Source organism: Sinocyclocheilus anshuiensis, unplaced genomic scaffold (genome assembly GCF_001515605.1).
Source record: "Sinocyclocheilus anshuiensis isolate Anshui unplaced genomic scaffold, SAMN03320099.WGS_v1.1 scaffold227, whole genome shotgun sequence".
NCBI classification, from domain to species: domain Eukaryota; kingdom Metazoa; phylum Chordata; class Actinopteri; order Cypriniformes; family Cyprinidae; genus Sinocyclocheilus; species Sinocyclocheilus anshuiensis.
In genome coordinates, this window is record NW_015549590.1 from 1847171 (window position 1) to 1873619 (window position 26449).

General features: G+C 37.7%; 3 protein-coding genes across 7 annotated transcripts in view; 1 reads left to right on the forward strand and 2 right to left on the reverse strand.

The window, feature by feature from the left end:
- Positions 1 to 7379, reverse strand: part of LOC107658097 (RNA-binding motif protein, X chromosome-like) — an 11828-nt gene extending 4449 nt beyond the window's left edge. For 2 of the 3 annotated variants that reach the window (XR_001630748.1, XM_016446533.1), the window contains exons 1-6: positions 6812 to 6866; positions 6260 to 6385; positions 5992 to 6098; positions 5637 to 5796; positions 5356 to 5472; positions 5169 to 5277 (exon numbers count right to left, since the gene is read on the reverse strand). Coding sequence is in view for 2 of the 3 variants with exons in the window: in XM_016446533.1 (XP_016302019.1) it covers positions 5169 to 5277; positions 5356 to 5472; positions 5637 to 5796; positions 5992 to 6098; positions 6260 to 6385; positions 6812 to 6821 (629 nt within the window). In the remaining variant the exon portion in view is untranslated. Of the gene's footprint in view, positions 1 to 5168; positions 5278 to 5355; positions 5473 to 5636; positions 5797 to 5991; positions 6099 to 6259; positions 6386 to 6811; positions 6867 to 7236 lie in introns of those variants that run through there. The other variant, XM_016446534.1, reaches the window with a different exon arrangement.
- Positions 7380 to 8487: 1108 nt separating this feature from the next.
- Positions 8488 to 22186, forward strand: LOC107658101 (transmembrane 9 superfamily member 2-like). 2 transcript variants are annotated; one of them, XM_016446539.1, is made up of 18 exons: positions 8488 to 8744; positions 8962 to 9029; positions 9126 to 9219; positions 9572 to 9699; positions 9880 to 10009; positions 11007 to 11134; positions 11424 to 11535; positions 11616 to 11695; positions 11778 to 11883; positions 12186 to 12227; positions 12521 to 12653; positions 13215 to 13334; positions 13809 to 13866; positions 13971 to 14130; positions 14396 to 14547; positions 14637 to 14748; positions 15022 to 15193; positions 20939 to 22186. In XM_016446539.1, the coding sequence occupies exons 1-18, from the start codon at positions 8607 to 8609 to the stop codon at positions 21004 to 21006; spliced, it is 2001 nt and encodes a 666-aa protein (XP_016302025.1). In that variant the 5' UTR covers positions 8488 to 8606; the 3' UTR covers positions 21007 to 22186. The 2 variants fall into 2 exon arrangements, with proteins under 2 accessions (XP_016302025.1, XP_016302026.1); XM_016446540.1 differs by lacking the exon at positions 12186 to 12227.
- LOC107658102 (probable G-protein coupled receptor 101) lies at positions 19809 to 25039 on the reverse strand. Of its 2 annotated transcripts, none has more exons than XM_016446542.1 (3): positions 24933 to 25039; positions 22435 to 23719; positions 19809 to 20029 (listed from the first exon to the last, which is right to left on the reverse strand). In XM_016446542.1, exons 2-3 carry the CDS (start codon positions 23619 to 23621, stop codon positions 19915 to 19917), a joined length of 1302 nt encoding a protein of 433 aa, XP_016302028.1. In that variant the 5' UTR covers positions 23622 to 23719; positions 24933 to 25039; the 3' UTR covers positions 19809 to 19914. The 2 variants fall into 2 exon arrangements, with proteins under 2 accessions (XP_016302028.1, XP_016302027.1); XM_016446541.1 differs by having other exon boundaries at positions 24749 to 25039.
- Positions 25040 to 26449: the final 1410 nt, after the last annotated feature.

Sequence of the window (26449 nt, forward strand, 5' to 3'; positions counted from 1 at the left end):
AATTAGCATGTTTTTGTGTTTTGCTTTGGTACCAAAATTGGTACCGAGAACCGTGGATTTTCACTGGTATTGGTACCGAATACTTACATTTTGGTACCGTGACAACACTATTGAGAACCGTTCATCCAATCGACTTCACGTGTGGCGGGTGTGTTGCAGCGGACCCAAGGGAGTGCAGTGTCGCATGTTGGTGCAATATGGACATGCGACACGTTCAGAATTAATAAACTTTTTAATAAGCTAACAGCGTGAGCCGGAAGCGGCGCACCTCACGCGGGCAGGGCTTATATGCTTCGAGAGCGGACACTGCACTAGTGATACAAAACACAGGTCTGTTAAGAGCAATACTTTTAATATAGACTATTATTAGACTGGGCTACTGTACGTTTTTTTTAATGCCTGCTGTATTCGCAAGTATTTTCCAAGCAAATTAAGTGCACGTTTTTATTATGTGTAAAATTACTGATTAACATGGCGGATAAAAGCAGCTCGTTTTTTTTTTTACACCAACAATATAGCCTACTATAGGCGTACTTACAGAACTCAGGTGATTTTTCAAACTTGATGTGCTGTTGTGGTAGGCCAGTTTCAAATCGCCTATTTGGCACACTAGAGCCCAGCATTTCAGCCCGGGCCTGACGGGCCCCGAATTTTTTATGCCCCTCGGGCCAATTTTCACATCATAGTTAAGACGCGAGCCGGGCCTCGGGCTTGCTTTAGGCTTTTCCTAATTTTTATATTTTAGACATGCATCAATTAGTGATGAAAAAATTGCGACGCTGGTGGAAACCACACGAGACCGTGCTGTCAAGAGCGGCTCTGTTTAGTGTCCTGCCAGCAGCAAGCGTGCCGTCAGCGCAGCTGAAGAGTTCTGCGTTCAAATGCATGCAATAGGCTAAAGCTTGCCGCAAAGCCCCAGCAAAAGTAATTACCATGAATCTGTCAGGGGGAAATAGTAAGGAGATATTTGAATTATTTACTAATAAACCAGTGTTTTCTGAGTCCGTGTCGAAAAGATGAAGATGACAATCCTGACTCGCCATCTCTTTATTAGACGCTTTTAGAGAGAAGTGCATCTTTACAGATTATGATGAAAGAGTTTGTTTTATCGTTAGGTGGCAATTTAAAGGGGTCATATGATGCGATTTCAATTTTTCCTTTCTCTTTGGAGTGTTACAAGCTCTTGGTGCATAAAGAAGATCTGTAAAGTTGCAAAGACTAAAGTCTCAAATCCAGAGATATTCTTTATGAAAGTTAAGAAAAAAGTCGTTCTAACACGCCCCCACATCTATGTCACTGTGTGGGAAGATTTGCATAACACCGCCCAAATGTTCACGCAAAGAAAGGCGTAACTTTTATTCTCGCTGTAGTATTGTTGTTGCCGCCGCCATGTCGTGAAGGCGCTGTGTGTTTCGTTGTGAAAGCGAAACTACTTTGTTTGGTCTTTCAAAAGAGGACGATATCCGCTTCGTCATGCCTAGAGCTGATCCGTGCTGGTCACTGAGGAAATACATCAACTTCGCGCTGTGGATCGGCGGATCGGCTTTCACCGTGGACGAAGCGGAGTCCAGCCCGGGGTCGTCACATGTGGTTGCCGCAAGCCCGTTCCTTCGTCGAATCTGCCGGCCGCGCCGTTCTCAAGTTCGCCAGCCGTTCCTCACTCTAGCCCGCTGGCCACCGCTCACTCTAGCCCGCAGTGTGTGACGCATTTTATGGAGGATTGTTTCCTAAACCTGCAGTTCTGCATAGCCTACAATGGGTCTGTGCTCAAAGGCTGTTCTATAAAGTGGGGGAGTTCCGACTTTGCAAGGACAGTCTGGCGCTTCTGACTTAAAAGCCTTTAAGTAAATTTTTTATATTTAAAGAATTTGCCACTGATGATTCAAACGCGGGTTTTATTGATTTTATCTCGTCATGCCGGGAGATCACAATAACACAATAACATCACAATAAGGTAAGGGGCATAACATTTACGTCACACGCTTGAGGTATTCAGCCAATCACAACGCACTGCAACCCCTTTAAAGCTTTCTATAGATTTATTTATCATGTCTGTGAGCAGGGCCGGATTTACCTCTTTTTGTGACATAGGCAAAACTAATTTTTGGGCCATCCTTCCCTATTAATATAATAAGCCTAATATTACCACCCAAGCAAACAAAAATATTTCTTAATCAGTGGAAACAGTTACAGTGTTTTCTATCGCAATAAGCGCTTGCGTTCAGTCAATAAAAATCGATTGTAGTTCTTAATTTGTTTGAGAACTGAGCAAGACGTTCTATTAATAGGCACGACGACATGGCCACATAACCACTTTGGGAGTGCATTATTTCTCTAATAATTTTAACGGCCTGGAGTCACAATCACACATCAATTGTTCAGATGACTTGTTTCAAGACATTTGACATGTTTCCGTCCTGAAATCTCGTGTTGAACTAGCTAATTTTTTACGTACCTCATCCCAAACCTTCCGTTGCAAATTCCAAAACGTAATTTTAGAGCTAATAACAGCAGGCTAATGCAGTTATTAATGCAGTCTAACGCCGTTATTAGAGAGAGAGAGAGAGCAAAAGAGAGAGATGGAGAGATTAAGTGCATGTGAATACTTGCGTCTGTGCGTCTCAGCAGTATTCAGCAGCAGCGTCTACTAATAGCGAATCTTTAAGTTGAACTGCTTCAAGAACCTCGCTACTGAGAAATGTCATGTAGCTTTTCAGCGGCGAAACTATTTTATTGATAAATTTACAGGGCAGCCGCAGCACTGACAACAAGTTTCTGTCCGTGTCTCCGCTTGTGTGCGCGTCTGTCTGTACCGTGTCTGTGTGTACGTCTGTGAGAGAGAACGGGAGAAAGAAAGTGTGATTTCTGTACATAAAAAAGGTTGAAGACATGGAAATAAAATTTGTCATTTTTACCCTATTGTTTGTTATATTTATTTGCTCAATGTCTTCTGGGGTTTTAGTTCTTTTACGGTTGTAGGTAGCCCATAGTATAACAAAAATATTATCTATCTCTTCATTGTGTTTGGGCACCCCTGGACGAGCAAGCATAGGCACGTGCCTAGAATGCCTATGCGTAAATCCGGCCCTGTCTGTGAGGCATGTATTCGCTGAGTTTTGGGTCATTTTTGTGAAGCGCTCCTGTTCAAGATGAGATGGCAGAAAGCGCATCATGTTTTTCTTCTTTATTTTATAAAAGCACAATGTTTTGTTGATACTGTGAGTGCACACAAATACAAGTATACCCTTTACAGTTCCGAATTATGCATTATTCTTACTTTTAGGAGCAAAAATGACAGCGTAGGCTATTTTAAGTTGTTTCCACTGAAAAAAATAAATAAATGCAAGTGATTGCGCTGGTGCCTCCATGTCCTGCAAAGCGTGCTTTAGCTTCCACTCTCCACACAAACTTGGATATAGCACACATTACAGCGCAGGTTTAACGTTTAAACATTGTTATAGGCTTGAACTGTTTTAGTAGATCTAGATTTTATTTTAGGCAAGTCGTGATGATTTGAGAAGGCTAAATGAATCAAACATAGGCGATCAGCTCACTGTCTGCCGCTGCCCGCTTGGTAGTTACTTTAAAAAACAAAAACTTATATTTAACGAACGAAAAATGCTCCAAATGTTATTCTCAATTAACTTAATAAAAAAAAAAAAGAAATGAAATATAATCATTTTGCCATTACATACAAAACTGAACTATTTTAATAGCTTAAAGAGTATTAGAAGCTGTTTTGGGAGAAGGGGGAAAAAAAAAAAAAAAAGACTAGCTTGGGTAAGGCTCAGGCCGGTAATTCTGATAAGCTTTCGGACAAGGGCCAGGGCCTGAACGTCTCGGGCCAGGGCCTAAATTAGAGGTCCGTGCAGGGCTCTACTGCCTTTGTCTTGTCCTCACCCAATTTAAAGTGCTCCCACACAGCTGAGGTCTTCGGCACTTTTGTCTTCTCTTCAAGATTAACTGAATCATGACGTTCACTCATGGGCGATTCATATTCAAGCACGAATGAGAACAGTTTCACGGGGGATGCCAGGTTTGAAAAAAATTAAAATATATTAGAATCTCAAAATTGAAAATCTAATGCCAACCCACCAAACGAATATTCAAATATTCTGGCCCAGCCCTACTGCATAGTGTTCATTACTTTTGAGTTAGCATTTATAATTTTAATTTAAACTAAGTTTTTGTAATTTTATTAGTTTGATATTTCAGCTTTAAAGGGATAGTTCACCCAAAAATGAAAATCACAATTTAATCATCCTCATGCCTTCCTAGGTGTATAAGAATTTCTTCTTTCAAATGAATACATTTGGAATTATATAAAAAAAATGTCCTGGCTCTTCCAAGCTTTATAATGGCAGTTAATAGCTGTTGAGACGTTCATCCATCATCAAAAGTGCTCCACACAGCTTCAGGGGGTTAATAAATGCCTCCTGAAGCACAGTGATGTGTTTGTGTAAGAAAAACAGCCATATTTAAAACTTCAAACTGTAATCTCTAGCTTCTGCGGTCAGGAATTAGAAGTACGAAACAAAGATTTGTAAAGAAATGTTAGCGGATTTCGATATAAGCCAAGAGGAGACTGGTTTTCCTTTTTTGTAAACAAAACTTGGTTCTCACGAGACTGGCATATTCTCACCAGCGCTTACGCTGTGCCTACTTCAACTGCTGGAAGGCCACTCTGTCGTGAAGGTGCGTACGACAGTTAGTGGAAGGCCACTGTCGTGAACGTGCGTACGACAGTTAGTGGAAGCTAGAGATTACAGTCTTATAAAGTTTTAAATATGGATATTTTTCTTCACAAACCCATTGCTTCACTTCACTTCAGAAGGACTTTATGGAGCCCTTTTTATGATGGATAGATTCACTTTATTGGACTTCAAAATCTCAACACCCATTCACTGCCATTATAAAGCTTTGAAGAGCCAGAACACTTAATATAACGCCAATTGTATTCATCTGAAAGAACAGAGACATGTACACCTAGGATGGCTTGAGGGTGAGTAAATCATGGAGTCATTTTCATTTTTGGGTGAGCTACCCCCTTAATTCTTAATAAATATTTCAGTTAATTACCAAAGCAATACTTCCATGTTTTTTTTTTATCTAATATTTAGATTTCCCATCTTCATTTCTGTATTATTCATGCTTTTTACTTATCCCACCCGTCTTTACTGTAGTGGTCATCACGAGGTGGAGGACCATCATCCCGACGTGACATCAGAGAATCTCTGCGAGGAGGGCCGTATGGGTCCCTGTCTCTGGACATTGGCGCTGTTAAACACATTGAGAAAATGATTTTATGGTTCAGATGATTAACGGTACAAATCTGTGCATGTTCGCCCAACTCACGTCTGCCCATTGGCCCAGAGGGTGCAGATCTCTTGGGTGGGGGTCCTCCATTCCGCACTGGGGGGCCTCTTTTCAGTGGTGGTGGCCCTCTGGATGACATGCCTTTAAAAAAGGGTTCTACAATACCTACGTTATCTTGGTAATATTTAGGCAGCAAGCATGCATATTAAGCATAGGCTCAGAACTTCTTAGAGGACAATCAGTTCAAACAGATCATCAAAATAGTGTCATCATGGCACAAATTAAAAAAAGGGGGTGGGGTATAAAGTTCTGAATGGTACCTCTGCTTGGTGGTCCCCGCATTCCACTTGGTGCTCCCCTGGACCCTCGTGGACCTCTAGCAGGGCCACGACTCCGTGTTGGTGGTGGGCCACGGCGTCCTGAAGACTCAAACTGAGGTTTTGTGGCCTGTTCCACTTTAATAGGCTTTCCATCAAGGGGCTTTAACACAAGAAACAGACATTTAGGAAACTGCTCTTAAATTAGACAGACAAATAGATACAAGTAAATGTGTCCTACCATTATGTAAGCTCAGAACTTCTTAGAGGACAATTGTGGACTATCAGTTCAAACAGATCACTGCCACAAATCTTCATCACAGCTAACACATCTGAAGTTCACGCCATTACTACTCACCTTTCCATTCATTTCCCTCGCTGCATCTTTTGCGTCACCAGGATTTTCATAAGTTACAAATGCAAAGCCTCTAGATTTATTTGTTTCACGATCCTTCTTCAACAGAACTACAAAAGACAAGTTGGAGGAAAACATACGATTACACCAAATGCTTCAATAACATTTTTAGCTCTCGTCTAAAACAAATTTCAATATTATATTAATTTTTGCACAACCGAAAGACAGTTCTACAAGCAAGTAATTCAAATCATACAAAAACTACAAGTACCTTCTGATATTCGGCCAAATTTGCTGAAATACGCTTCAAGGACCTTCTCACTAGTTTCAGTGTTCAGGCCACCGATGAAGAGCTTCCCTGGTAGGTCTGCCTCAGCCATGCTTACCACTATTGCCACTGCAGGGGAGAGACATTTATGCATGAGAATAGTCCAGTGTCTTTCGTCTTAGAAAAATGTAATTAACAGCTTAAATCAGCATAAGCTGGTCTCTCATCCGGAATAACTCAAAAGTGCCTAAAACCAGCAAACAGACCAACCGAACCATGTTGGGAGACCAGAGCACTAAACAATTTTAACAACATGACATGCTTAGGAGCAACGCAAAATGCCAGTACATGTTGTTGCACGGTTAATGAAGTTAGAAAAGCTATTTGGTAACAGAAACACGTTTAATTTCATCGTTCTTTGAAGTAGATGGTTAACCCTGCAACCATGAGCTGTTAGGCCCTGCCTGGCTAGCTGCAGTTGTTGAACACGTGCAAAGACTAACTTACGAACCTTCACAACTATAGTTACAAAAGACACTAAACGTTTCGGTTTACCAGTTTGCATGACATTTTAAAGCATGGCTCACAAAATGGCGGACGCTTAAAATCATAAAGCTACTGGCAGATGCAGCAGCTTGAGCCCTCTTCAGGCCGTATGGCTAACTAACAACACATGTTTGATTAAGAACCTCACAAAGGCATGATAAACACATTTAACCATACAACAATACTTAGATTAAAGTACATAAGCGAATAACGCCACATGCAAATTCAAAATGGCGATTGAAATGTGCGTTTAGAAAAACATCTTGTCGTTTGCCATCTAACGTTACACGAGGCCATTTTCAGTTACCATCACAGCTGCTAAATATACATGGCTATGGAGCTAAGGTATTGCCAGATGAAACGTCCATCTAACTTACAAACCAAAAACCATTATTACATATAGGCGAATCTGTTTAAATTATCCATTTACTTACCTCAGGATCAACAGACAGAAACAAAAGCGCCTGCTGGTTTATATGTCTGTTAGTGTTTAGACCATAGACTGTATAAAAACAGGTTTCGACCCGCCCAGCACAGTCATTTACTCTATGGTCAGAGGGAGGAACTTAACGGTTTAAAAGTCTCTAACGCCCCCTACTGTCATGTTTGCAAACTGTACTCATTTTAGTCCTGTATAGCGAAAACCGGCCACATCACAGCTGCACTCATTAATGAATAGTACACAAAAGAAATTAATAGAGTTTTAAATATGCATTCAAACTGTGTACTGCATTAAGATTCCAGTCTTATCTGTAGCTAAATAAATGTTTGCATGAAGCGGGTCGCCTCAGGCATGAGATCATATGACCAAACGAACAATATTACCCGCCTCAGAAAATTTCAAATGTATATTATATATTTGGAACTTCCCTAATAATATAATAATTGTATTTTGTTTGCTATCCATTGGCCATTAAATATATGACAATTGACATATCATCATACTTTAAGTTAGAACTCTACAGAGTTGAGTGTTTCCATATCAAGTCAAGTCTGGCATTTATTATTATTATTATTATTATTGAAAAAGAAAGTTTATTTTCACCTGTGGGACTGGTGGTAGGCTAGTACTGCCATTTCCTTCAGGAAAACATTGATGAGCATTATGACAAACTTTACATATATGTAACAAAAAAGGGGGAAAATAAACAAAAGCAGAAAATAAAGTAGCCTAAATATATTAATTACAAAATTAAAAGTTGTATTTTTATTAAAGTTATTATTATTATTATTATTATTGAAAAAGAAAGTTTATTTTCACCTGTGGGACTGGTGGTAGGCTAGTAGTACTGCCATTTCCTTCAGGAAAACATTGATGAGCATTATGACAAACTTTACATATATGTAACAAAAAAGGGGGAAAATAAACAAAAGCAGAAAATAAAGTAGCCTAAATATATTAATTACAAAATTAAAAGTTGTATTTTTATTAAAGTAACAAAAATGATACAAACACATTCAGGAGAACATGAAATAGCATCAAAAGAATCAATAGCATCAATAGAAAGTTTCACATGTAGCAGTAATTCGGAAAATACATACATACAAAAAAAGAGAATAAAATTTAATAAAAATTAAATTAAAAACGAAACACTGTCATTAATCCAGTTTTGTAGATGAATTGGAGGAGGGGCCACCGGTGGGCGGGGTTATGTGCACAGTGAGGAAGTACAAACCTTTCTTGAGTCAGTAGCAGCTGCGAGCTCGTTGTCTTGGTGATCTTTTGTGTGGACTGTCACAGGTTAGTTTTATGGTTTGCTCCAGCAGAGTAAACCGGAATTCTCGCAGGACGCTGCTTTGAAAAATGAAGCCTTTAAATCCGCGTTTTATATTTTTGCTGAGTTTAACGGTAGTCAGCTCAAGCTTTGGATTCTACCTTCCGGGTTTAGCACCAGTCAGTTTTTGCGAGCAAAACTCGAAAGGAGATGCGGAGGAATGCCAGGTGAGCTTTTACTGTCCTGTACTTATTATTATACTTCCGTGTACAGACAGATGAGACATAACAAATAAAATACATGTTTAGGCATTGAGTTAATAAGCAAATTCTGAATTCTCTGCATTGCAAATTCATGTTCAAAATAAAAAGCGTTCATCTCTGAAAGATATGACTAATAGTCAACTGTCCCCTTGACCCCACTCCCCTGCTGTCAATCCAACAGACTGAGATACAGCTGTTTGTGAATAGACTGGACTCTGTGGAATCAGTCCTGCCTTATGAATATGATGCGTAAGTGTTCTTGATCTTTACAATATAAGCTTTATTATTATATCTGCATGCATTTCTATACAAGGACTGACCAGCGAGGGAATATTTTTGCTTTAGGTTTGATTTTTGCAAAGATACGGATGAAAACAGGCCCTCAGAGAACCTTGGGCAGGTGTTATTTGGAGAAAGAATAGAGACGTCACCTTACAAGGTAAGAAATTGTTGTTTTTATTTTACGTTTTTTTTTTATCATTGTAATTTAATATCATTGTGGCAGTGACATTTAGAAGATTACACACCTTGTTCATTGAGAGCTGGCATCTCGTTTGTCAAGTTGTACTAGTTGTAGTTGCAACTGACAGACACAGACACTTCTTCCTTTTGTGTGTTTTGTTTTTTATAATGCCATATATAATCATATATTGTCGTATGATAAAGTTGATGTTATTTAGGCAGTGTATTCCTAGTTGTTACTATTCTGTATTAATGTGTTCAAATGAACTCCAGTGCTTCTCACATAATGGATAGATCCTTCATATACTGATTTTCAAAATTCTCCTTAGTTTTCATTTAAGGCTGACAAGGCTTGTGTGAAGGTCTGCACCAAATCGTATGATACAGGTTCAAGAGAAGACAAGTTAAAGTTGGACTTTCTAAAGAAAGGAATGGAGCTGAATTACCAGCACCACTGGTAAGTCTAGATGTGATGCCTACGGTAGGTGTGGTGGTAGCAATAACAAAATAAAAGTTGTCATCTTGACACAATATCAGTTTGTCAACGGAGGGTTGGGCATGTAATTCTTTACGCAATCTCTAATGGTTGGCCATAAAAGATAAGTGGGTTTGGTTTATCCTTAAACTTGTTTTGCAGGATTGTTGACAACATGCCAGTGACATGGTGTTACATTGTGGAGGACAATCAGAAAGTCTGCAACCCAGGATTTCCCATTGGATGTCTAGTGAACCAAGAAGGAAAGCCAAAGGATGCCTGTGTGATAAATGTGAGAGAGACAGCTTTTTATGCTACTTTAGTTGTGAGCTGGCTGTCTGTGATGGAATAAATGTCATAGAATAAAAAGTTGGGATAAATGCAATGAATTGAATATCAATTCTGTAAATTATGTTAAGATTATGACATTTTTTATTTAATTTGATTGTTGGAATAGGCTGTAATCCCTGTTTTGGGGATGGTGATACAAAAATGTCTTTAAAATACCTATTTCTCAAGCATGGTTAAGTTTGTGTTAGATATTATGTCTTAAACATATAATACATACACATAGTATTTGTGGAATGGACTAAAAATTACCTAACTGTTTTGGTTATTGAATCCTATATTGGTTTATTACTGACTGGTGTTCAAATATAATGGACTCTTTTCATATTTCACAGAAGAGGAAGTCATAATAATGGGCAAAACCTTTGCGCCTTTTTGCTCCAATAGCAAAAGAAAACATTCATGATATAATTTTTATGAGTTAACCAAAGAGGAAAAACACAGAGAGTGATTGTTAGTTGGAAGAGAGAAAGATGTCAAATTGGCCATAAATCCATCAGCCGTTGTATTAGAATTGATTTGCTAACAAACTTGGCTACGTTTGCAATGTTAATATCTGTGGAAACAAGTCATCCGTGGAAAGTGTCCATTAAATAAAACTTTATATGTTCATTCGTTCATTCACATGTTCAAAAACATTATTGGTAAAATTTTTACAGCATAATATAATAATATAAAATACATTATACATAAAATACAAATAAAACTATATATGTTTATTCATTCATTAACATGTTTAAAAACATTATTGGTTAAATCTTTACAGGATAATATAATATAAAATACATTACCAAGAACAGAACATTGACACAATGTGTTGCTGATTAATAACATTTCAGCTTTTTTTTTTTTTTTTTCAAAATAAAATAAGGTAGAAAGATGCCTTTTTGATTTTTTTTGATTCTGACTAGCTTCTGACATGATTTTATCCACTCTTTTAGGCTGATTTCAACAAGAAGAACACTTATTATGTTTTCAACCATGTGGACATCACCATACATTACCACAGTGGAGATGAAACGAATGGGATGCATGCTCGACTTGTGGCGGCAACACTGGAACCTCGGAGGTCTGATATTGCAACTAACTGTCTGTTACTAACTTGACTTGAAATGGTGTATTTAAGACCTCATTTTAGCTCTTACTCCACATTCTGTGGGCCTATATGATCAGTTTCAGATTTCATATTTAACTAGAATTGAAAGTTAGGCATAGTGACACCTGTTTGCAAGCACACTTTAATAAGAAAACAGAGTAAATATTTACTGTAATGCACACAGAGTAGAACATTAGAGTTATCTCGTCTGTAGTATAGTTTGTTACATAAGAGTAATGCATATGTGTTGACTGTTGGACAGCATAAAGCATAGTAATGACGAAAATCCAACATGTGAAGAAACTCCCATGGACATACCAGCAGATTTCAAGAGTAATCTCAAAGTCACCTACACTTATTCAGTTACATTTAAGGTACGTTTGTTTATAGAGTCAGTACAATGAGATGGTTGGAAAGAACTATGTGTAATAGAGTTTTTTTTCCCCTTTTCTAGCAAAATGATGATATTAGGTGGGCTTCTCGATGGGATTACATTTTGGTTTCCATGCCTCACACTAACATTCAGTGGTTCAGGTGAGCACAAGCTGGTTGTAAATATCATCATACCATATCTCCATACATATATTAATGGCCCATCTTCATTTTATTTTTTCAGCATCATGAACTCTTTAGTCATTGTGCTCTTCCTGTCTGGCATGGTGGCCATGATCATGCTTAGAACACTGCACAAGGATATTGCCCGGTACAACCAGATGGACCAGGTACCTTGAATTTACTTTGTTCTCATTCCAATTTTTACCTAGATAACAGAAGAAATTAATGAGTCTGTAATGTCACCAGAGTATCTTGTGTCAACAGAGCTGACGCTCCCAAATACGCACAAACTGTTAGAGCAAATTTCCAGTTATATATTATGTTTGTTTCTTGGGTTATGTAAATCCTAATGCTCAAGCACAGACAGACCGATAGCTTTTCTCTTAGTTTCAGTGTGATCTTATTTTTCAAATTTTAATAACCGTAAGAATACCTCCAGTCACTGAATCCTCTGTTGTGACATTCACAGGCAGACTGGGTTAAGATCCCTCCAGCTGCAAACGTTACCTATGTAAGCTTATTAGCTTATGTTGTCACTGGTGATTATGATATGAGGATTGTGTGGCTTCGGGAACTTGGTAAAACAAGTGTAAATATACAATACCATGCTCACCAATCAAGGTAAAGAAATGAAGGGAGCTATTTTGCAATGAATAGATAATGTCACTGATAAAGCATGTGTGGCACATACCATCTGCTTTTCCTTCACAATTTCAATAATTGAGTTTGACGACTGTCCATAATGATTTACCGGATGTCGTTCATGTGAAGTCATATTGAGATTTACTGTTATATCTCCTGCAGGAGGAAGCCCAGGAGGAGTCTGGCTGGAAGCAGGTACACGGTGACGTGTTCAGGCCGCCCAGGATGGGCATGCTTCTGTCCGTCTTCCTCGGACAGGGCACTCAGGTCTTCATCATGACCTTCATCACCCTTTGTAAGTGCATTGGAGCAGAAATGAATTAAATGCACTGCAGATTTTGTATTGTACAAATTAAACATAAAGGATTAATTCTCTAGTATTTTGAGAACACTTTAATATTTGAGTGCATTCCAGAAATGTGAACTTTTCTCCACTAATCCTTTATTTTTAATAGTTTTTTTTATGCGTAATATATGTTGTGATCAATTAAAAATGGTTGTACACAGTTTGGTCATTTGTTATTTCTTATTACTGTCATCCTAGCATGGTCACACTTTATTTTAAGGTCCAGTTCTCACCATTAACAAACCATTAACTATGGCTTTTGCCTCAGTAAACTCCTAATTTGCTGTTTATTAATAGTTAGTAAGGAAGTTAAGTTTAGGTATTGGGTAGGATTAGGGAAGTAGAATATGGTCATGCAGAATAATGTGCTTTATAAGTACTAATAAACAGCCAATATGTTAATAATAGGCATGCTAATAAGCAACTAGTTAATCGTGAGAATTGGTCCCTATACTAAAGTGTTACCAATAGCATTAAATGAAAAAGTGACAATCCTGCTTTTCTCTTTAGTCTTGGCCTGCCTGGGCTTCCTGTCTCCAGCCAACAGAGGGGCTCTCATGACCTGTGCAGTGGTGTTGTGGGTTCTGCTTGGCACATCTGCTGGATACGTGTCTGCCAGACTCTATAAGAGTAAGGAAATATTGCAATATGGAACACTTATTTTACCTTATTTTCTTCTGGAATCGTTATGAAAGCATTGTAATTTTTCATTTGAAGAGCTATTCATTTTTTCCTCTGTTCATTTCCTGCATTTTAATGTAGTCCACCTTAAATATGTTAAAGATTAATCAGAATGAGCTTTATTGCCAAGGAAGCTTATACAAACAAGGAATATATATATCTTGCTGAAAGGACCCTCCAGTGCAGAAAAAATACAGACATACTTGAGGATAAAGGCAATAAAATAGAATATAACACAATAATAAAAATGGGAAATAAAATGTAAACATAATACAAATCAATACAGTGATTAAAAATATAGAAAATTCACAATATATAGAATTGTGAATGTGCAGATGTTATTTACAGATGTACAGTTTTGAAAAAAAAAAGTTGGCAGTTTTAATATTGATTGCTTCCCTTAATTTCCCTTGGTTTCATCAGCTTTCGGTGGTGAAAACTGGAAAACCAATGTTCTTCTCACCGCCTTTTTGTGTCCTGGGTAAGTTGAATACTGTCTTTATTGCAAACAGTAATAGATTTGCTGACAACAGGAACAAAATGATGTATGCCAGTATGCAGTTTCAGTATGCTATGTTTTTGCAGGATTGTGTTTGTGGATTTCTTCTTGATGAATCTGATCCTGTGGGTAGAGGGCTCCTCCGCTGCTGTTCCCTTTGGTACACTGGTGGCCATCCTGGCACTGTGGTTTGGAATCTCTGTTCCTCTCACTTTTGTGGGTGCATACTTCGGTTTCAAAAAACCAGTGAGTATGCCTTCTTTAACAGACCAACTTCTTAAGCACATTTTTAATTCCTGGCATTCTGACAGGTGCTCATTCCACACTTGAGAAATGACATTTAATAATTAGCTCCCAGATTTTGATACTCTTTCGCATTCCTATTTTTGTATTTCTAAGTATCTCTTTGAATCAGCTGTTATTGGGTTTCCCATCTGTTCCCAGCTTTTCTTTTGGCACGCTGTCATGCTATCATGAATGTGGGTGTGTTTTTGTTTTCCCGTTTTAACAGGGCATCGAGCCACCAGTGCAAACAAACCAGATCCCACGCCAAATTCCTCAGCAGTCCTTCTTCACCAAACCCGTGCCGGGCATCATCATGGGCGGCATCCTGCCCTTTGGCTGCATCTTTATCCAGCTCTTCTTCATCCTTAACAGCATTTGGTATGATTTGAAATCATATCATGCTGAAATGAGTTGATTTGAGGATTGATATTTTGGTCCTAACGGTGCATGCAAATGTTTCTCTGCAGGTCTCATCAGATGTATTACATGTTTGGCTTCCTTTTCCTGGTCTTCATCATCTTGGTCATTACCTGCTCTGAGGCAACTGTTCTGCTCTGCTACTTCCATTTATGTGCAGAGGTGAGATTTAACATCTTTTAAACAACTAATTTTCATTTTTTGTGTTTGCTGGTTGTTCAAAAACAACTAATATGACAGTCAAGGACTTTTTACTGACATCTAGTGGTGTGGGCTAGCGGAGTTTTTTTGCCTAGGCCACTGATTTGAATGAGTCTTTAGTTCATATGAGTCTACATCATTTTAAACATTTGTCAAAAGTGCTATTACTATTTATTTTAATAATTGCTGGTGTTTTTGACTTTTATTTAAAGCCTTCTTATTTGTGTTTGACAGGATTATCACTGGTGGTGGCGATCATTCCTGACCAGCGGTTTCACGGCAGTGTATCTGTTTGTCTACGCAGTGCATTACTTCTTCTCAAAACTACAAATTATAGGGGCTGCGAGCACCATCCTCTACTTTGGCTACACCTTGATCATGGTGCTCATTTTCTTCATTTTTACAGGTAGGTGGAAGATGGCATGATTTGCTTTAGCTTTAAAAAATATTTTCATACATATACACTTTGTGATTGGAGTAGGGATTCCCAAACGTTTTTGTCAACCAGATACCTTTGATGAAAATATTTACTTGAATTACCCCCTGAAATGTAATATTAACATTTCAGTCGTTTAACATTTGTTCTCTGAAGTTGGTTAATGGTCACATGACATGCAAGTAAATAAATAGAATATTTAATCTTTTTTAGTAGTATAATTACAATTATAATGTAATTTACAGTAGCATAATTATAATAGTATAATTTAGATATGGTTTTTATTTTATTTTAAATATTATTATTGTTGTTACTATTATTATTGTCTATAGTACTATTAGTATATATTGTATATGATATATATATATATATATATATATATATATATATATATATATATATATATACATATATATATATATATATGTATATATATATATATACACACAATATATTTTTACATTTTTAGGATTTTATTTGCAGCCTCCAGTTTGTGAAACCCTAAACTAGAGAATAGATTTGTGTCATGACCTACTTGAGAAAACCAGGTTGAAGTTACAATTTATTCTTTTATCACAGATTAATAGAGCTATACAGTGCTTCCTGCGCTGTTTTTGAAAGACAGAGCGAATCTACAGCAAATGGCAAAATAAATAATACTTTTAGTTTTAGCTTGCAGTCTGAATTTGAATTCAGTCTTTCTATTCAGTTGCAGTCTTTCTGTTGTGTTGTCTTCACTGGCTGTAATGAAAAACAAGCATACAACACATGTAGTCTGTTCCACATGCTAATGACTCAAACTTAATCAGTCTTATGAGTCCTACACTGAATGACCCTTCACTGAATACTCCTCCTCAATCAAATGACCAGTTTAACCCTTAACTGGTTTAGAGTAATAGTAACACTGCAGCACGAGAACAATGTGTAGGCTAATCGTTGAGATTACAGAACTAAGTGTGTACCATTCATCATGTTTGCTCTACAGGGTAGGGTTTGCATCAGCCGTTCGGAAGTTGTTACTTAAATTGGAACATGAAATCCACACTAAAAGCTTAGTAACTGTTAACATAGTTAACTTACAAACTAGTTCTTTATTTGATTGCACCATTTGTTCTTAAAGGGATAGTTCACCCAAAAATGAAAATTCTGTCATTAATTACTCACCCTCATGTCATTCCAAACCTGTAAGACCTTCGTTCATCTTCGGAACACAAATTAAGATATTTTTGATGCATTCCGAGAGTGACAGCAAGGATCCTTACACGATCAAGGCTCAGAAACTTAGTAAAGAGATCGTTAAAATAATCCATGTAGCAAATAAGCTCTCTATAAAGTAATGTGGAGTGGCATAATATGACGTTAACCCTCAATGATCCAATTGCAGCCTTGAAATACGAGATTCTAAATTCTTCTAAATTTCTTTTGCCTCACAAAACTATGTTTCCTTTGAAATATGATACTCCTTAACGGTCAGTAACTTAATAGGTATTCTTATGTAAATAACATTCAGAAACTGCATTTAAAATGAATAAGGATGAATAAATACTGATACAAAAAAAACATTAAAACTTACACACCACGGACAGATGCACAAATAATGTTTTCTCTTTCATAAAATGTAAATGAGTGTAAATGTCAACATTATCATATATTCCTAAAGGATTGAAGACTGACAGGTAAAATAAGATCTTATGCAATGCAATCAATTTTTTTTTTACAACTGTTACTCCTGGTCACAGGCTTCTGTAAATATTTAGTTTAAGCATAGAATTACATTGCAACTAAGTTAAACGGTGAAATGCAAACATATTTAATAGTGGCTAAGTTGTAATTACTGCACAGCTGATGCAATTTGTATCCTGTTCCTGAAAGTCAATGCTTACTGTGGTTAGTGTTAACATGCAAAATGTTTGCCTTATTTTACTTCGCCTACAATATCAAATGTTCAGATTTCCTCATGGATTTGGTGCTGCAGTGTCTCCCTTCTGGTCCTTTCGTTTGGCAGGTGACCAGTTCTGGTTGGTTTGTTCCTGCCCAATGGGTCATGCTGTGTTTAGGCTGAGGGTAATTGGGACATCTATAAATATTCCTCATCTTTTATTGTTGTTGTTGTTGAAAGACAGCGGCGCTCCCTCCGGCCTTAATCAAATCTCTGTCACTTCCCCTCATTGATATGCTGAGGCGGAGGTGGCGAGAGATGGCCAGCTGTCTGCCAGCCGTAAACAGCTGTTGGTTGATAACATCTACACATGCTTATGACTCTGCTGTTTTGTTTTGAAAGTGACTGTCTACAGTTTTGTAAGTGCTGCAGACATTGCTGGAAACTGGTATACAGTTGATAATATCTGTGATATGTATTGCTGCACTCGTTTCAATATAATACTTGATGTAGCAGAGGAAATTGCGGGTTTGACTCATGATTGATTCAGCTGACTTCTAAACACCCCAGCCAGAAATTAATATTGAAGCACTAGCAGTCCTATTTTGTACAGGGTCAAGCTAAGTGCTCAAGATCGGTTAACATTCCTGCCTTAATGCAGTGGTTGAACTCCATAGCATAAAGTGCTTCAGCAGTTTCGAAGCCTGCTTGTTTAATCATGTCAGTTTGGCAGTGTGAGGGGATTGAACGTCTCATATGACACAGAGATGATGTACAATTTATCTAGGGAGGCACTCTTAAAGAGAGCGGACTCTTCACACCGGTCAAGAGGTACATCATAAATACCCTGAGATCCTGAGCTCATTAGCTGCTCTTGGGTGAATCTCACGAAAGCATGTCCAGGTCACATTTCTCACATGCACAAAAATAAAAAAATAAACCCAGCAATAAATAAATCTATAAATAAAAAAATAAAATGGCAGTTCAACAAATACTACCATGAAATATAAATACTTAAAATTGAATTAATATTTACTTTTTTTTTTCTTTCTTTCTTTTTTTTTTTTTACAATAAGGTAATAAGAAATGGTTGGATGGGTGGGATGCAAAAAAATAATGGTCTGAAAAGAAGGCTTAATTTTTTTTCTCTCTCTCTCATTTTGGGGTGAAATATAATCAGACATGATCTTGACAGTTTTCATGTGACTCACCCTCTTCAAAACACTGAAACCCCTCCACATTACACATCTTTTAAACACAAACAGAAATACAGTGACCCATACCCTAATGCTGATGTGATTCATCGCTTAAGTATTATTGGTGCATGAACAATAAATAAATAGAATGTTTTGTTTTTCAATTTAGCTTCCTTTTGCTTGAAATTACTCTTACATTTACATTGTTTCAGTAAGAGAACTTTGATTCCAGTGACAATGATTCAGTTGTATAACAAAGTTGACATGTATGCTTAGAAAAATAGACCAAAATCTTTCCACATGTAAATTCATTTTAAAACGACATAAGGAATACTTTGTCTTTAAATTGTAAAGTAGCAATACATTTGACATGGATGTATACAAAGAACATTCATTTTGTTAGACATATTATACACTACTATATGCCATCTCAAAAAATATTTGTACCAACATTTTACTCCCTAATATTGTATGATATTAAAACACTAAAAGAAAATCAATATTCTGTAATATTTGATGGAGCACTTTATACTATGTCTCCAATATTTTATATTTTAAACCACACATAAAAAGATATTAGATGTCAAAGCCTTGTGTATTAAATGATTATTCAGACCTTATTTCTAGTCTGTTTAAATAACCATGACAAATACTGCAACTGATGGTATATTTTCAACCACTTTCCCATTCACAGAGTAAACACTACCATTGAAAGGTTTAAGGTTGATAAAAAATTATTTAATTGTTTTTCAAGTCTCTTATGCTCATCGTGGCTGCATTTATTTGATTAACAATACAGCAACAGTAATATTATGAAGTATTATAATTTAAATACCTCTTTTCTATTTTAAAATTATATTTATTCTGTGATGGCAAAGCTGAATTTCAAGCAGCCATTACTCCAGTCTGCAGTGTCACGTGATCCTTCAGAAATTATTCATATGCTGATTTGATGCTCAAGAAACACTTCTTAATATCAATATTGAAAGCAATTACGCTGCTTAATATTTTTTGTGAACATCATGATTTCAATGCATTTTAATGCAATTGAATGCATCCTTGCTGAATACAAGTATTAATTTCTAGAAAAAATATATTGAATATAAAATAAAAATAAATAAATCTAACTCTTGACTAAAAGATCATTTAAACAGTCTATTATCCAGCCAAGAAAATATGTTTGCTAGGCTTTTCTGTTGTTGTTGTCAATGTTATTTTTGTAAATACTAACCATATAGGTCCATAGCATAGCTAGGAACACATATGGTTACATATAGCAGAACAAATATCCATTCTCAGATAAAAAGGTACAGAAGCTGCCACTGGGGCGGTACCTTTTAAGAAGGGACATTTTGGACCATTTTTTCCCCTAAAGGGTACATATTAGTATCTTGATACATATTACCACCTAAAGTGTACATATTAGTAAATAAATGGCACATATTAGTACCTTTTAAAAGGATACTGTCCCAGTGACAGTTTTTGTACCTTTTTGTCTCAGATTGTGGTTACAGTGTATTCAGTGAGCTTGTGTTTAAAGGCACAGTATTTGATTCAAAAGTACCAAATTGTGCCCTAAATGGAAACCAAAAGAGATGTATATACCCCAGATATGTTCAGAATTTGCCTGTAGGTGTTTCCTCAGGTTGTTTGTTGGTGTTGCTGTGTACAGTGAGCTCCTTCTCTGAGCTCAGACTGATGGAGGTGGTTTCCTTACGGCTGTCTTTGGACCTCCTACATCTACACATGCTTACCTGTTTCTCTACAAATGGCATGTAAATGTCTTTTTTAGCTTTGCAGCAAGTGTTTTCCTCACCCAGCATGAAGTAAAGCGATTTTACAGCTGTACAACTGCGATTGGGTAAAATAGCCCAAGCTCCTCAGCGACATTTCATGTTGAACCTTTACAAAAACCCTCCAGATTACCAGTGTAATTGCTGCAGTTCTTAAGGCTTTGCTTTGAATGATGGGAAACTGCCGTCATCGTTTTTCTGAGTAGATATTAGCCACAATCTATTTGTTGCCATGGATTCTACTAGATGCTTTAGCATCCCTGGCTACGGCTGTTATGGCAACTTCCATGCACACTCGAGGGGTGAAAATGTAAGGCACGATTGAAACGAAGCTTACTGGATCTCCATTACCCTCTCAGTCCCACACCTTAAAGTAACGGTTCCCAGAAATGGCTTGTTTTTGTCCAAACTAGCATGACTTTTTAGATCCCGAGAGCCAAGTGAAGATACAGCGAGAGCGTGTGTGGAAGGTGAGGGGGAGGACTGAGAATCGTGTGTATATAAACGCATCTGAAAATAGATTCCGAGCTAAAGATTTCAATCAGACCTATTGTTGGTTGGCTGTCACTGCCGCCCCAGAGATGATTAGATTTAATCCTGTGCTTCATTACACTCAGCTCAGTTTGGCTCTGTCAGATAATTTGCTGCATTGAAACTGCACTATTAATAGATGGTTATCTTATAAAATGCCACCCAAATGACTCTAAATGTGGTTTTAATAGAAGCACTGTTTCATAATGTGCACACTATTAGTTAGTCTGGCACATTTTGTGACATCTTTTATGTTGGCCGGTGCTCTTCATTTTATTTCTCACATTAATTCTCAAACATGTCTCCTTCTGTGCAGGTACTATGGGCTTCTTCTCCTGCTTCTGGTTTGTAAATAAAATCTACAGCGTGCTGAAGGTGGACTAAGGGAGGGACATTTGGAGAACACAACATCATCTTTTTACAGATCAGCTTTCATGTGAAAGTCTGAATAGACATTTAAATGAAGGTTAAAAGAACGGATGGTGTGTTTGGCTCAACTGTAATTCACTGACCTGCAGTAGGTGTGTGTGTGTGTGTGAACTCCAAAGACCCTTTTTTAGTGCTTTACTTGTCTCGCGTTGCCTATGACTTCATTCCAGCTAAACCTACCGCGCTGAGAGCAGAAGCCCATATCTTATGTATAAATTGTCTTATTATGCTTTTTATTATACCACATGCAGATTTCTCATGGGATTCAAGTTTGTTCATTTTGAGCACACAGATTTGTCACACTGATCAATATAAAGCTGCTTAGTTTGGAAGTGACCTCTGAGTAAGAGGTGTAGCATCACTACATAATAAGTTTCACTAATGTAACGCACCATTATTTGGTGGAATTTCACAGCAAAATACAGTCATTTTTGATTGGAATCCACGTGTTTGGGAGTTTCGCTTGAGGGCTAACAGAGGGCTAAAACATTTCCCCCCACACAGATTTTGTCGTGTCAAGTTGGTCACGTGAAGATGACATGTTGAGAACAGAAAATTGGTTTGGAAGTTTTTGGAAGTTTTTTTTTTTTGCCCGTGAAATTTAGCCTAGTTGATTTTGCACCTGTAAGGAATTTTTCGCAGTCGTTTAGATAGGAATTAACGCGATCAGGAATTTCACGCGAGGGTGAAAGATTTTGCTACGGGTTCAAGACAAGCTGCTTTGTTTTAAAGTGACTTCTGTGTGAGCTCTGCTTTATGCATCACGTTATTGACAATATACGAAGGAACTTTTTTGCCCATGAAATTTCACCTAAATTTCGCTAATGTGACTGCACCTTAAAGCATGCAAAACCACACCACAGTAACCTCTATAATGTCACCTATTGTTGAATATCAGTAATATTTTTTACTTTGTTGCTAGTATCATAAAACTACTTTGTTTTGTTATGTTTTTATAGTTTTGTCTTGGTGATAAATTGTTTTTATTGAGTGCAGGAAATTGAATGGTTAAGAAGCACATTGTTTTTGCTACAGGGCTCTTTTATACAAGTAATAATATCTAAATAATGGGAGATATTTAGTGATTTTTATACTTTGTAAATTATTTAAATATAATTACGTTAAGAAAACTACATGCTTGCACATCTTTTCCCAATCATTTTAATTTAAAACCCACAGAATGTACTGAGCTTCAGGTCTTATGATGAGGTATACAGAAACATTCTTCACAATGTTATAATGAAAAAAAATAAATCACAAAGTACATCATTACAAAAAATGTCTAATTCTAAGCTTTTTTTATATATGTATGTGTATATATATATATATAGCCTAGTAGCTTTATATTGTAAATATAAATTATATTTACATTATATTTTGGACCTCCTCTCTGTAGGGGAAGAAGATGTGGTGCCTTCCTCCCAGGTTCGGAGAGGACACACTCGGGCAGCCTGGCTTGAGCGATGGGTGTGTGCCATGCGTCCATCCGTCACCGTGAAGCAACTGTCCACGGCGGAGCCCTGACTGATCTGGCCCTGCCCACACAGCGGCCCGCAGAGCAGCGCCAGGAACTCCTTGCGTACGCTGCGGTGCATGTAGCCATAGATGTAGGGGTGTAAGCAGCACTGCAGGAAGAAGAGAATGAGCGCCATCGAGGCCAACCAGGGCGGCACCGCTGCACTAGAGTAAATAGATATCGTGCTTAGTACGCTGTACGGGCCCATGCTGAACACGTAGGACGCCATGATGACGAACACCACCCGCGCCGCCTTACAGTGGTAATGGAAGCGTCTATGGCGGGTTCTGATGGGATAAGAGGCTGAAAAGGGGCCTTCCGCTTGGGAATGCCTTTGGGGGCTGGAACAGGATGCTTGGGAATCTGGAGGGGGGTTGGATTGGATGGGGTGAACGAGGGCGTTCTGCCGCCTCGCCGCCCTGAATACCATCCAATAACAGCAAAGCATGATCACCACAGGCAGCCAGAACGAAAGTGCAGACACCAGGGCTGAATACGAGTAGCTTGAGGACCACACAACAGTGCAGGCTTTGTGGCGCCGGTCAAATTCGATGGTTCCCCATCCATAAAGCGGCGGAGTGCTCTGAAGTACACTAAGAAGCCATGTGAGAGCGATCAGGTTGGTACCCAGGTGAGGTGTCATTCGTGTGGGGTAGGACAGCGGGTGGATGATGGCCAAATAGCGATCTACGGATACCACAATGATGGTGTTGACGCCAGCGAATGCAAACAGGTGCATGAGCACCACAAGGGCTTGGCAGAGTCGGGCGTCCAGCGGCCAGACCTCAGGCACGGTGGCGGCGATGGCGAAGGGCATGACCAGCACCGTCTGCAGTAGGTCGGCCAGGAGCAGGTTAAGCACGAAACGGTTGGCAACGTGGAGAAGTTGCGGTTTGCGCTGGAATACCAGCAGCACCACAATGTTTCCAAAAAGCGACGTGCACACGATCGCCGATATGAGCACCATCTTCACTATGCTGTTCACCAGAGAAGGTGCGCCGGGGTCCCAGGGCACTGTGCTGGAGTTACTGCCCAGAGGTGGAAAGGTAGGCATGGTGACAGAGACAAGGTGGGAGATAACGCATTAGGAGCCTTTCGGATATCACCAACACCAGCCTGAAGGTCTGACAACTGTATTGTCACTCTTCACACCTTGAAAGAGGATGTAACACAAGAAGAAATGTTCAGCACATCCTGATCCCTCTTAGATGAATGAATGTAATGATATTTGAGTTACAGTGAAACAGACATCTGAAAGAACTATTGTGTCCAACCTACACATACATTTTACATATTTATTTTTAGTCATTAGCAGAGGCTTTTAGGGATGCATGATGTATATATAAATATATAATAACCTCAGTACCATATATATATATATCAGTACCATATCTGTAATTGAGCAATATTAGAGATCTTTTAATCTGCCAATACTGACTGATAATTGATAGCCTAATTAATTTTGCTAGCTCATTTTCTCTATTTGTACATATAGATGATCTTTGTTGTTATCTACACTTACTAAAAAAAAACAAAAAAAAAAAACTTTTGTAAATATTTAGTATACATTTAAAATGAATTAATTTTGTTGTTATTTTTTTATTGATTTAAAATAGTAATTTTAATACGGGTAATATTAAATATGAAATCATTATATATTTATAATATTTATCAGTTACCAGTCGTAAATTCAGAAATTAATACAACTAAAAGCAATAACAAACAAATATTGCCATATTGCATCAACTAGAATTTGTATATTGTTGCATCGCTAATGCTATTACACAACTTGATAAAACAAGAGCCAACAATATTTGCAGTACTCATTGCAGTACTCAACTTCAAACTTGTACTGTACACATACTTTTACATATACATATTGTAATTATATAGTACATACTATAATAAACCATTTTAGATACTACATAGTGCTCACTACAGGCTGCAATCAATGTACTGTACAGACATTTTCTATATACCTATACACAAAGGTTCTAGTGCCTGCTATATCACAGTGCATACTACATAGTATATTATTTACTGCATGTATGTATAAATCAGTATGCACATTTATACCGAAGCAGTGCATAACAAATACTTAAGTGAAACAGTGTATCTGTATACAGAGACAACATATTAATCCATTTTAATGGTTTAGAAGCTGTGTGCATCGTATCTTACCTTTTTTGGAGTCACCGTTGGTAAGCACGGGCCAAATTATATGCATCTACCTTTCATGCGAACAATGAACAGCTGGAAATCACCGCTGTCATAATTCCATTGTTAACCGCGCGCTAAAAGTGGCGCTGGTTTCTCTACGGTGCAAATCTCAAGCAAATATTACCAATGAATGGAAGACATTTACCGTGTGACGATCATTGAAAACGAAGCATCTGTTCGGCTCTTTTCGAATGGCTGTCGGTTGTCAGTCGCCTTTGTGACTGTCTCTTCACTGACAGCGCTCCAGTGATGTTCTCCCATTTTAGTCTCCTCAGTGTGATCAATGGCAGTCGCGTCCTCTCGCCTCTGCTCGGCTCTGTGTGAGCAGGACTTCATTCAGAGACGGAGAAGCATCAATCAAGCGCTCGCTGGTGGTGTCAGGGCAGATATTGTTTTAATAAACCGCCGTGGGTTTCTGTAACCTGCTTGTGAACATTCGGTGGCGCACATATAGCAGTGTCACATATCATCGGTTACATATCATCAGCATCACACCGTTCTGCTCATTAGCACTGTAACGCCGTTGGTGCTCTCGAGTGCACTTAAACACAAACCTACCACAATAAACAATCGTGCTGATCACATCCAGTGGGTATACAGTCAACAATGAGTGTGGTTGAAGGCAAAAATTTTATCAATAAATACATTCCAATATATATGTGTGTTTCCCTAATAGGGACCAAAAATGTCCCCACAAGGACAAGGATTTCGGATATAACGTAGGGTTTACCAGGACCACACACACACACACACACACACGTGTGTATATTATATTTTATAAGTAAATATAAAGTATATACTACAGCCAGGCATATTATGTTTAATATACTTACTGGGAAATATACTATTACATACTACAGAATATAGTATGCATTGATATACTTCTAATTGGGTACTTGTGTGCCATGACCCTGTCTTTTCTTTTCTTTTCTTTTATTTTCTTTTCTCATTCTAGGCATTTTAAATTTAGTCCATAATAGATGGATGAATATTACATTTGTAAAAAAAAATCTAGATGTGCAAAAATAATGACTGTTTTCATTGACAAAGTATCAAACTTATATTCATCTTCCATTGTTTATTCAAACTCACACCGTTGGTTGAGCCAATGTTGTGTCGCACTTGGTCAGGCAGCCCAAACAAACAGATTGCAAAAATCACAGATAGATAGGCCTAATGTGTTTTACACATTGTTACACATAAAGGGCCGCAAATATTACTGTTTTGCATTTTAGTGTAGTCTACACACAACTTTTAATTCCCTCTCTATTAGCTAGCCTTTTTTTTTTACGAGTTTCTGATCGAGGTACTGGTAATGGTTTCATTTAGATCAAGACGACTATTACTACTGATAGCAAACTCATATCAATGTGCTGTTGGTATTTAGCACCATCTAGTGTATTAAGAGACAAATTACAACTGAAGTTTTTGCGGACGTAGATGGTCTATTATCATCATTAAACATAGCCTGTTCCTTCTTATTTACGCAACTCTCATGAAAATATCAACTATTATTTCCATCGTCTAGCATGGATCATTGCCATTACTATCTTTCCACGTCCCTGAGATACAATTTACCTTTACATAATTCCTTTTATGTAAATCTAAATGATATAGCCATAATATGGTAATGAAATACATTTAAATCCCATTTCTCATTTC